The sequence below is a fragment of the Maylandia zebra genome, linkage group LG20, assembly GCF_041146795.1.
Source record: "Maylandia zebra isolate NMK-2024a linkage group LG20, Mzebra_GT3a, whole genome shotgun sequence".
In the NCBI taxonomy this organism is placed as follows: domain Eukaryota; kingdom Metazoa; phylum Chordata; class Actinopteri; order Cichliformes; family Cichlidae; genus Maylandia; species Maylandia zebra.
In genome coordinates this window covers 31,099,071-31,111,574 of record NC_135186.1, presented here as the reverse complement: position 1 = coordinate 31,111,574, position 12,504 = coordinate 31,099,071, and the positions used below count along the sequence as shown (strand labels likewise).

The window sequence follows — 12,504 nt, the reverse complement described above, 5'->3', positions numbered from 1 at the left end:
TGACCACCACCAGTAGGCAACGGGTGAAGTGTCTTGCCCAAGGACACAACGACCGAGACTGTCCAAGCCGGGGCTCGAACCGGCAACCTTCCGATTACAAGGCGAACTCCCAACTCTTGAGCCACGATCGCAGTTGAAAAGTTGTTTCTAACAAAGTGGCCGCCTTCTGTGCACTGTTGTATGTAATGTGTGAAAGTATCGTGTTTTTAAAGCACACCTGAGGCTCGTATCCTGTTTTAATAAGGTTTTTATTGCGTATATACGGGTTAAGGTTCATTGTGTGTTCTATGTAATGTAGCACTTCACAACACAGCAGGATTGGAAGAACAACCATCATTTCACCAAACCAATGATTTGCTTAGAAGCAGTGACATACTGAACATCAATTAATTCTTATTTTTTTAATATAAATTGTCCTTGTCAGATTTGATTATTCACTATTAAAAATGCAGCACTGTGAATTTTTTAATCTAAATGGCTTCAGCTTCTACGTATGCCATACCCAATTTCATTTTATGTGCACGCTTTACTCCACAGACATCACTTCACAAGACAAGAACTTGTACATTTTCCCAGTATTATTAATGTGTTTGCCGTACAAATTAAACATTACTAATCTGTCTACAAACCAGCGCGGCTGCAGATTACAAACCTCCCCTGAATGCTACTCCATGTAAGACACATGCAACCTTAATGTTAAACTAAAAAACAGACGAAAAGAAAGTCTCCTCTGATACACCTACTCTATGCAGAAATGCATCATTCAGTATACCAAACATACAAATATAGTCAAGTTAATGGCCAGTACTCAAACAATAAAAACACACAGACACATCATTATACAGTACAGTACGCTGCTTACTCTCCATTAGTTTTTGTAATATAGTACAGATAAAACACACACATACATACAGTACATTCATAAATAAAACATAAAACACAGCAAGGTAACTTATCACAATGCGCAGACTTTTAAATTAAAAGAAAATGGTATAATTAAGTGAGGCATTTGTTTATATGTAAATGTGTCATTTAACCCATTATTTGATGAATGTGATGATTATTAATATAGCAGCATAACAGTAGAGTTCCACACAGCTTTCGTAAAATCAAAGTATTAGGTTGATATGTGACAAATAAATTACAGTCTGTAAGTAAATTTAGCTTTATCTTCTGCTTGTGTGCTCACAGCACGCTAACCTGTGACATATGACGCAAAGAAACCTCAAAGGTAGAGAATATTAAAGTAAAACTTGACGACGATTAAAATAGTAACACACTCTGGGCGGCAAAAAACAGTTGAGTTGAAGAAGAAGAAAAGTAATAAAAAGAGTCCGATCACAGTCGCCTGTGATGAGCTTGTGCTCGTCTCTAGTCGCGGTCTAAGTTTGGTCTTCATCAGTGTTCACAGGTAGGGATATTGGTTGAGTTTTCGCTGGTAAGCGGCACCGGAGCGTTGGAAAGGCTGTGCTGCCAGCTGTTGCTGCTGCTGCTGCTGCTGCTGTTGATGGTTGTTGCCGTACTGTCCTGGAGCAGACCCCCCGAGGGCTAAGCTGCTGTTCTTCTGAAGCAGAGCCAAAGAGGAGTAAGCCCCGCTTGCCCTGCCATGGCGGGATGTACCGCCCTGCATCTGGTCTACAGCCTGAGACACTGAGGCCAAGGCGGCAGACGCCGGGTAGGCATACAGATTTGGCGTCGAGCCAAAGAGGGTGCTTTCGTGGAGCCGGTAGGACGAGTGGGAGGAGACGGGAGGGGGATATGTGGGCTGCCTCCTCAGGGAGCTACTGCTTGCTGTTTGCTCGTGAGAAGATGGCATCACAGACTGCTGCAGCTGAAATGAAAGACAAGAATGGCTTGTGAAGTGCAGAGTCAGTCTACAATACCTTTGGCCAGAGAATGCTAAGTAACGCCGTGCACAGAACATCATGCTGTTGAAAGCCGTTACCTGACTCAGATTCAGAGGCTGAGATCTGCTGGACGCAGCCCGCTGATTGCGCTCGGTTGTGGAATCTCCTGACCGACCAGACGCTTGTGTGGATGCCTTTTTGGACTTTACTGAGCCGCTTGTAGCTTGATCTAAAAAAAAAAAAAAAAATACAGCCAAGTGTTAGCACTCAGAAGATCAGAAAAATCAATAAAACATAATTTTTTTCTTATTAAACTGCTGTTGAATAATCCAGTTTTGCATCTGCAGTAGCTCAATCATTTATGTGCTGCCTTTTAATAGGATGGTTCATGTACACATAGGCATGTCAACTCTAAATGTTTTTCAATCCCAAAACCAAAGAAGAATGTTGCACACAGTTTTCAAATTAAATGAGCCCCTCTGTTTGAACCGGTTTTGGACCTGAAGCTGCTGGAGCCTTGTGGGTTGTGCTTTCTCCAGGCTGGCTTTTAACTGAGGGCATGATGACTGCTAGAGACTTTGTAGGCTGAGAGGAGGTTTTGGGGCTCAGGGGGCTGCTGGTAGAGGAGTCTGAGTCATGGGAGTCGTGCACAGTCACACAGCTGATCACATTGGTTCTCTGACTTGTTCCAGAGCTGCGGGAGAAAAGAAGAAGAGTAAAAGGTTTTAAAAATAACATTTTTATTAGACACTACTAAAAGTTGGGGAAAAGAAAGCAGTGCAACATAAGGTGACCAGATTGAAAACGAGGCTCACCAGGCAGCAGGAAACTTTGTATCATCCTCATCTTCAGAGTCGCTGTGAATGGTGATGATGCTGACGGCAGGGCTTGGTGTGTCAGAGATAACAATGGGCTGAGACTGGTCACCGGCAAAGGAAGTGCTGTTGACCACATTGGTGGCTGATTGTACTGAGGACACCGGCCTGGAGGAGAGAATAAGCAGCACACTGACTGTCTTAAATCAAATATAAACATATGCGAACAATAAGGTGAGAAATGAAAAGATCGACAGGATACCTGGGTCTGCTCTCAGCGTGTCGAGCCTTTGATCTCTTGCCCTGTTGGGATCTCGAGTGAGCGGCCCCTGAGCTGTGGTTTTGAGTCCCAGTATGACGGCCAGCACCAGAGTCGTGCTGGTTAACGCTATCGTATTGGCTGCCATGGCGACCCCTACAAAGCAGAGATATCGCTTTAGTACAAGTAAGCAGTTACACTTGTGAGAGATGCTGTTCCATTTTAACTCAAAAATGAGCACCATCAGAATAAACTACCTCCAGCCTGAAGTCTGCTGACTGTCGGAGATGTGGGCTCCCATGGGTGGCTCTGGCACCACAGCCTGCCCCGGGTTGTGAATGGACATGCCAGGCATCTGTTGCCATGTGGAGGGGATTAGAATCTGCTGTGTTCCCGCTGGCCAGCCCTGCTGTGTGAGCACATGTACACAAGCATGCTGAAAAACTGTAAGAAACAGGTGTTAAGTGCAAAACAGAAATCTGAGAGAAGACTCAGTGAGCACATGCCTCTATCACTATGCCAGCTGAATAAAAGGCAGCATGGGTTCAGCTTACATATTGTTTTCAGATTTATTGCTGTGTGTAGAGAGAGATGTATTTTTAACTGCTAAAAAGGAAAGAGAAGTGATTTAACAGCTTAAAAAGAAAACATTTCACATGGATTATGATGCCAAGCATTTATGCCACATGAATCTGGGCCAAGCAAACGCTTTCTTTGTAACAACAATAATCACCAAAGCTTAGACACAGACGTGCACTGCTGTCTTCCACCAGGTGGCACCAAAGGTTTGCTGTATAAGTATGCTAGTAGGCTAATAGGTTAGTAATAAAGAGTCACAATTGTGTTTCCCACAATTATGTAGGAAAGAAGAAAAAACGGAAAAGAACTTGTCCCCTTGGACTGAAAATGTATGTCATCAAAGATTTCTTAAGCAAGACAGGAGGACCTGACTGGACACAGGCTTAAGCCAAAGGACCACTTGAGCCCCTTTTCCATTAGTACCTCCTCGGATCGACTTGCCACGGTGAACCATGCTTTTCAGGGTTTTCCATTTAGTCATAGTACCTGGTACCAGGTTCTAAAATAGTACCTGTTCAGCCGCGGTTCCAAGCAATCTGAGCATATACTAAAAGGTGACGTTGTCAGACTGCATGCCACCAATTGGTTGGTCAGTGACGTCACTCAATCATGAGAGCATCTCATTTACGAAAATCTAAACTGCCATTTTTGAAACCTGGCAATGCTACAAAAACAACACCGTGGTCCCACAGACCGAGCAGCTGGAATATCATTGCTTCAAAGTCCACCTTTGTTGTAGGGTTTTGTGTTGCATACTAATTACGCCAAGGATGCTCGGATACATTGCTATAACAACAACCACGCACATTAGCTGGTACTTGATTGTAATGGAAAACCAGTCGATCCGAGTCGAGTCTTGGCATGCCAATCCAAGTGGGTAATGGAAAAGGGGCTTTAAAGATTGATAACATTAAATGATCTGTAATGCAGCATTTTCTGTAAGAAAACTGTAGGCATTTCATTTAAACGTTTTAAGTACAGCTGTCAAATTTAGCAATATTTCCTTCTTAAATCATAAAAAAGTAGTTGTAAATGTAAATGTAACATGAGTAACACATACTAGTAATTTAAGCATTTATAGGATCCTACCTGTGCCAGCATGCTGGGCTGGATGTGAAGAGACTGGGAGGACTGGTTCTGAGGGACTAAGGGTACTGAGTTTTCCATTCTCACTGGGTAAGCAGATGGCTTGTTAGAGGTTTGAAGACCTGCACGAATGTCAGATATGAAGAACTGGTCACAAAATATAGGTGGAAAAAGAGAGAAAACATAACTTTTTGTTTAAACTGTCCCATCATTTTTACCCTGGATGGTTGGTGGGCAAACAATAAGTGTCTGCTGGAAGGGCTCGGTCTGGGTGCAGAGCTGGGTGGGTCTGGTTTGCAGAGGAACTCCCTGCTGGGTCAGACCAGGGATGTTGATGGTGGCCTGCTGGTAGAGGCCAGGCTGATAGTTCAGCAGTGGGACATTACTACTGAGAGACAGGGACTGGCCTCCTGTAGAGGTCATCTGGAAGACACGACAAAGGAAATTTTTAAATTAATGCCTAAAAAGATGAATTGAGATTTTTACATTTTTGTATGAGAGTTGCATTTACAAGCATACAATGTCAAAGTCTTCAAGTGCCTAAAGCCAGGCTATGAATCAGAAATGGAAAAGTTTCTTTGGTGCATTCCTACATCTAGTACTTGTAAATAAGTTGTTTTTAAATGTCTCGCCGTTTGAAATGAAAGCGTCTGTACATAGAAGTGTACAAGCTAATAAATTAGCATTGTTCTACAAAATAACCAATTACATCTTCAACAGAAATTATGAATATAATCTTAAGATCAAACTGTTCCCGAGGCAGTTTAGAGAGGATCTTCTCACTTGATTGTGCTGATTAAGTTGGCTACTGAATGTGACAGTGAGGTTTGTTGCTGCACTCGGGGTGTTGTTGCTTGCAAACATATTTTTTCCGTTCTCAAAGGCGCTGCATCGGCGTTTACATATATCCATATTTTGGAAGCAGGACTTCACGCTGTGGAATAAAAACAAATACATATAAATATATACATTTAAATCAGACAGAAGCTAAACAACAGTCATCACAATCTGTAGCTTCATTTCTTTATCCACGCAGGTCTTACTGTGAGCTGTGCGGGAAGTGCAGCAGGTGGGTCATGGTAACAAATGGGTGGTTCAGCGTCTTCATAGGTGTGATCCTTTTGTCAGCGTCGAGTGTCAGCATCTTCTTCAGCAGGTCTATAAACTCCCGTCTGTCAGCCTTCTCTGCCAGGATGTCTGTGCCCTCCAGGTTTGTCATGTTCACCTGCAGGAAGTCACGGCCCATGTGACATGTTCACAGCACAAAAAAGTACCTCCTTTCAACTTTTACTAATTACTTTTCCCTGGCCTACATGGAAAACATGAGCCTGGTTCTTTACACCATGCTCCTTTAATATGCATAGCAGAACCTCTAGTAAGAAATACCAGATTATTCCCAAGGTTGTTATTTAAGTAAAAGGGAAAAGGGGAAAATATAATGCTTGTCACATTGTTGCTCATCCTGTGCATCATTTTGTTTCCCTGATTAAATGATTCAGTGTAGCTCCTGCCTTTCCAAAGCTTTTTGATGACCGAAGACAAATTAATTGATCATATTAGAGGTATCAACACAACAACAGCTATAACAGCAGGTTATGACGTGAAATGGTGTTAATGTTTGTTGGATTGTGTACTGCTATGAACTGTGTGACAGCACTGTTTCCTTTATTCATAGAGAAAGGTCCAGTGTATCCTCTGCTAAACAAGGTAATCCAAAGAAGCATTAAAGCAAGCAAAACTCAATCAGGAGAAGAAAAAGTACACGTCACAGGGGCAACTTGAACTCCTGACCACTCGCTCTGAGATCTATTTCTTATCCTATTACACATTAACACACTTAGATCACAGTTACCAAATTAGCTAAAGTCAAATGTCGGTCTATTTAACAAAAATACAACAAAAAACAGACATATGCATTTCATTTCTTTGTTGCAATGATGCAGTTGCTGCAGTTTTTTGCTTTGTTGATATGGTCTGACTGGGGCTTTACCTGGAAACACTGTTGTTGTCTAAAATCTAGGGTATAGTTTTTGCCATCATGCCATTTTGGCTGCTGTTTGGGCCATGTTTGTGAGGGTCCTACTTTGCCCCAAAGAGGGAGCAACACTTAAAATATCTGCTTACAGCAGCTGTCTCTTAGACAGGATAACTCCTCACCTGCATCATGTCATCCAGACAGTTGAAGATGTATTTTCTTGCCTCCTTCGACTTGATGCCCATCTCTGCCTCGTGCTCTGCAGGTGTCTGCAGAAAAAGGAACCACAGCAACACTTCAGTACATGAAGTGTTTTTTCTCGTTTGGGGACTCATATCTGTGTCACCTACTTTGAGCCTCCACAGCGGGTAGCTCGAGTCAGGGCCTCGGTTGAAAAAGCGGCTGGTCTTGGTTCCTGCACTAAGGAGGTACTCTGCTGGAAGACCCTGGGTCTGAGAAATGTAGCGAATCTGAGAGAAAACAATGAAAAATAAGTATAAAATAGTGGTTAAATGATGGTTAAAATTAAAGGCACTGCCTCTTTGGTTGACAGCTGTCCCAAGACAGGCAGCTGTGTCTGATTTTTATGTAAATGTCAGTGTGTATAAGGGTGCTGCAGATGACCTGGTCATACTCTGAGGCACCGGGATAAAGGGGCCATCCTAAGAACAGCTCAGCAATGACACATCCCAAAGACCACATATCGATGGCTTCACAGAAAGGAAGGCCCAGGATAATCTCTGGAGCTCTGTAGGCCCATCAAAGCCAATAAATGTGAAGATCACAGCAAGTAATTCACAAGATATTTCATAGCTCTAGGCAAAAATGCTCACCTGTAATATCGAGACTGCAGGTAAGTTGAGCATACAGCTTTGGAAACATGGCTCGCCGAGCCGAAATCAATGACCTTCACCCTGTATGGCTGCCTCAGAGGGTCTACCAGCATGATGTTTTCAGGCTTCAGGTCAGCATGGATCAGCCCCAGGCTCTTCAGCTTCATTAGCGCGGTGGCGACCTGCTGCAGGATTGGCCGGATGCACTTGAGCATCAGAGGGCTGAACTTGCTGTGCTTCAGAAAGTCGTAAAGGTTCTGCTCCAGCATCTCAAACACAAGGCACGTGTGATTCTTGTGCTGGAAACACTCGTACGAGCGGACAAAGTTGAACTCATCGGCATTTTCCGTGCTCAGCCTGCTGAGGATACTCACCTGCAAGTAGGAGGAAGATGATATTATGTGGTAATAAACAGAAAAATGAATGCGAAAGTAACATCTTCCTTAACAGGCCAAAACATGAAGGTTCACAGAATTTATCTTCGGTACCACCAGTACTCAAAATCACATATCAGCCCTATGGCAGAAACAACACAGAGGATCAGAGAAGTCAGTAGGATTCATCCTCCAATTAAAACATATAAAACAAAACCTGTACAAAATTCTGCGGCAATCAAATAGATTGGCCACTGACTGAAATATCTAAAGTTCAGGTTATTGTATCTGTATTCCCGTAGCTGGATGTTGGCTGATCTCAACCATAACTGCCAACCATGCAGCCAGACCACTAACACTGCTTACAATATAAAGCAAATAAAAGAAACCTGCTTTTGGCTGCTCCCATTTGCACAAGGGATCACCACAGCAGGTAGCCATGCTCATTTGATTTGGCAGATTTTCATGCCGGATGCTCTTCATATTGTGTTATATTGTGAGCACAAGCGTCTCTATGGAGGTCCACGTGCCTGACAACTGCACAGGAAATATGACAGCTGTCCATGTCTACAATCTAGTATAATCCCTGCCATGTATCAGTGCTTCAATTCGCTGTAGTCTAGTCCTGAGGTAACTATTGATGTCTTATTAAAAACAAGGTGGAGGCTGACATGGTCAAACAAGCTGAAAACAGGCCAAAAGCACAAGTAGGATTGCATTTATGATGTCATATACATGCACCGCCATTCCCAATTTTCATATTATATGAAATTATATGCTAATAAAGGCTCCTTTCATCAATTTTAACAATATGTACTCACCTCAATTTGCCCTTGCCGAGCATAAGAGGGATGGTTCTTCAAGATTTTAATGGCCACTATCTCATTTGTGCCCCGCTTCCAGCATTTAGCCACCTGACCGAAGGTGCCGCGTCCCAGGAACTCGAGCACCTCGTAACTGTTGGACATGGAGCACAGGATCTCGTGCTGCACCAGCTGATAGTCGCCCTCGCTGTGGGAGTTGCTGCTCTTGGTGGTGGAGGTGGAGTGTGCTATGGACTGAGCAGTGGTGGTTCCCCCGCCACCGCCACCATTGCGGTTTGAGACCACGGGGGCGGAGAGCTCCTCCAGTATCTGCACGCTGTCGCTGCTGTCCACCTCCTCACTCTTCCTCTTCAGGCTGTACTGCTTGTGATAGAGATCGGACGGCTGGGAGGAGGACTCTGCATCCTTGATTCGCCGGCTGGAGGAGGAAGATGAAGAGGAGGATGAAGGAGGCCCGCAAAGGCTGCCCGTGCTGTCTGCCGCCCGCACCACCGTCTGCTCCCTTGAGCCGGCCGTTGGCGGGTGGACCTGGTTGGAAGTGTACACTTGGTTAAAGTTGGAGCCAGAGGTTGAGGGTGCAGCTCCCTGGGTAGGGCTCTGCTGGTAGTAACCATTGTCTCCCAGCTGGCTTGATGCATCCCAGGAGGGGTTTTCCACTTTAAGTCTCTTTGAGCGAGAGTAGGCACTGGAGGACACAGAGGGGGAGGAGAACACCTGGAGCTGCGACGCCATGTCTGTGGAGGAGCAGGAAGTGGGTTAGTTTTGTTTTAGAGCCTCTATTTATATTTGTGTGTGTGTTCGTGTATGTTAGTCATTTATTTATGTTTAATTATGTGTAAACAGACAGAAGCAGTTAACTGTTTTATCCTCAAGTTTGGAGCTGCAATAATCAATCAATTAAAGAATTATCTGATTAGTGCCAAACATCAAAGGTGATCAGTGGTACTATTTACGCTTGACTTTTGACCTACTTTACATCCCATTTCCTTTATATTTTCCTCTTCTGGAGTACTTGGCAGCAAAAATCATCCTGCAGGAGTAGACTTCACCTAAGCAGGAAAATGATTCTCATATAGTCTACCTAAAATCAGGTCTTTTAAACCCCGTGACTCTTTTTTTCCCCCCCAATTTGTTTTCTATTAATTTCAACAAGTCATTGGGATGTTATTTATGATTAAAGTGGACGTATTAAACTAATTTCCGGCTCTGTATTTTTATTCTTGGATTGTAGCAGGGTAGCTATCCCTAATTCCTTAAGTCTGAAACAAGCCGATTTGATTCCCGTAAAGCAAATTTCTTCTGATTAGTGACCCCTCCCATAAAAGCAGGTGGGTGGAGCTTCCGGGCACACAACTAGAACTGTACTCTACAGATGAGCACACGTCACACAGAGCCAAGAGCAGGAAAAAAACTGTCATGGTGAGCGTTTACAGCAGAGTGGAGATTTTGACTCACAGGAATTACTGGTACTTTTTTGAAATTCAAATAATCTGTAGGCCGATTAGGCATGAGTTTCATCAGTTAAAGTTAATTGTGAGTGACATGTTGTTGGTAACTGTTAGATATTGGGGGTGGACATTTAAATCTCCAGAACTGAAACCCGTATTTGATTGGTTTAATGAAATAAAAGGACAAAAATGATCACATTTTCACAAGAGACCTGGACTGAGCTATATACTGTTTATTATTCAGATTTGTGATATTGCATTTATTAGCACAGAAAAGTGTAATTCCAGTGTTTTGACCCAATAGAAACTATCAAGCTGGGGCTACATCTAAAACCACTTGACTTAGACATCATTAACATGTGTTTCCGCTAACTGGCAGTAACTAACCCCAGCAGCATTTTCCCAAACCTGACTGACAGTACCTGTATTTGCTGACTCTGCACACCGTTGCCTGTGTGATATTAAGGCCTCGTCATCTTCTCACCGAGCAGCTCCGTGTGGTGCAGCAGCGGGTCGGCGGAGCTGCTCGCTGCCTGCTCGGAGCTGGAAGGATGAGAGCTAACCGAGCTAACAGCCAGCTAGCTTTTTCACGAATATCTGAGTCATACCTGACTCCGATCCGCTGTCTCACATCGCGCGACAAACCCGCATTACGCTTGTCGTTTCTCTCGAAATGTCAGATAACATCCCGATGAGCACCGTCTCCGGGACACAGCTCCATCATCACAGTCTGCTCGCTCCACTTCCTGTCCTGCCGACGTAACCGGCGGCGAGATGTGACGGACGTCAACGGCCACGTGCGTCTCCTGCAGTCAAAGATCGTGTATCTCCCAAGTGTATCTCTCTTCCTTATTTTCCTATCTTTATTAGACTGATCTGGTTCTCTTTTAATTAACCCTGTGACTATATATGTATAACTACATTCGTGACATTTTCCCTGTAGTTTCTCTCTGAGTAGCACTGGTTGAACTGTCTGTCCTGGGACAACATGTCTATGTGGTGGAGGAGTCCAAGTACTTGACTGAAGACTAGTACAGAGTCTGTATACAAGAAGGGGATGAGCAGGCTCTGTTTACTAAGGAAGCCGAGATGCTTAATGTGTGCTGCAAAATGATTGAGAGTTTCTATCAGTCAGCTGTGGGGAGCAGAGTGTAGTTTTCTGTAGTTAGTCTGGCTCTGTGATTGGCAGCAAATTGTGCATTTTTGAAGCTGTGATAGAAAGGTGGACACTGAACAAACTGTTGTCCATAGTCTGTAGTCCTGACCACCCTCTGTGCCACTTGTACCTTCTTCAGTACTGGTGGAGCCTCAAGGACCTTCTATAAGGTGGTAGCACTAGGTTGTTAATGTTGTTATTAACAGTTATTTATATTGTATTATTATTATTATTATTATGACATGGAAACTAGTGAAAAATCATCAGATTAAGTGACTAATATACAGTATAAGTTTATAATTCTGTATGGAGGACCTGAGAAGCAACGTTCATGGCTGAAAAATTAGTCCTCCCGTGGTCGGCTGAGGCTGGCTCCAAAAGGAGTTAAATCCCCAAGTTCACAACATTAAGAAAACCGTCAGTATACACTGGATCATGAAAAAGATTATTATTATTGTTATCATTATTATATTGATGTGATTTACATTTAAATGTAAGGGTGTGGCTGCTTTCATTGACAGCTTCAGCCAACAGCTGCCAGAGAGGCCTCACCTCAGCTGAAGTCACTTAACTTGACCCCTTGACTGTCCACATTTCTCTTTTGGTGAGTGAAATTGTAGAAGTTTATATCTGTCAGATGCACTCAATACAGTTTGAAAATGCAGACGGCTAACTTTGCACTGCACTTTTTTTGTCTAAATATGGTCACTTCTGGTTCTAAAAGGAACAAACCCCACCTCCAAATGCAATGTCCAAAATCTGATAGGTGATGCCACAGTGGCTACGCCCATCTTTTTTTAAACAGTTGATGGACAGTTACCATGGAAATAAAGCATTAAATTATGATTTTATTATTTTATCTTCTTAGACAGCATTTTTAAAACATTCCATTCGTTATTTATATATTTAAAAATGTACTTTTTTAACCCATGGAAATTTAATATTGTTTTTGTACACCTTTTAAAATTAAACAATTTAGAGATAGATTATCTTTCACCCATCTATCCATTAATTTCATTACTTACAAATATATTAAACAGAAAAATAATGTGTAATCAATTCATTTATAGAAACTGAATTACTGAATTTTATAGATAGATATACATCTTTATATAGAGAGAAAGATGGAGTTGGATGTGTGTGTGTGTGTGTGTGTGTGTGTGTGTGTGTGTGTGTGTGTGTGTGTGTGTGTGTGAGAGAAAGGGCTTCACTGTATTTTTATTATTCCCTAATTAAAAAGATCAATTTGTCACACATTTCAACACACGGAGGCGCTGTTGTCTCAGCGACAAGGAAAAACGGAGTGAG

General features: G+C 42.9%; 1 protein-coding gene across 2 annotated transcripts; it reads right to left on the bottom strand.

Moving 5' to 3' along the window:
- Positions 1 to 229: 229 nt before the first annotated feature.
- hipk1a (homeodomain interacting protein kinase 1a) lies at positions 230 to 10,820 on the bottom strand. Of its 2 annotated transcripts, none has more exons than XM_004560351.6 (16): positions 10,463 to 10,820; positions 8,590 to 9,326; positions 7,395 to 7,768; positions 7,186 to 7,309; positions 6,912 to 7,031; positions 6,744 to 6,830; positions 5,630 to 5,811; positions 5,370 to 5,520; positions 4,805 to 5,009; positions 4,590 to 4,708; positions 3,179 to 3,330; positions 2,925 to 3,077; positions 2,663 to 2,830; positions 2,348 to 2,541; positions 1,946 to 2,076; positions 230 to 1,831 (listed from the first exon to the last, which is right to left on the bottom strand). In XM_004560351.6, the coding sequence occupies exons 2-16, from the start codon at positions 9,322 to 9,324 to the stop codon at positions 1,406 to 1,408; spliced, it is 3,321 nt and encodes a 1,106-aa protein (XP_004560408.3). In that variant the 5' UTR covers positions 9,325 to 9,326; positions 10,463 to 10,820; the 3' UTR covers positions 230 to 1,405. The 2 variants fall into 2 exon arrangements, with proteins under 2 accessions (XP_004560408.3, XP_076734750.1); XM_076878635.1 differs by having other exon boundaries at positions 3,179 to 3,327.
- Positions 10,821 to 12,504: the final 1,684 nt, after the last annotated feature.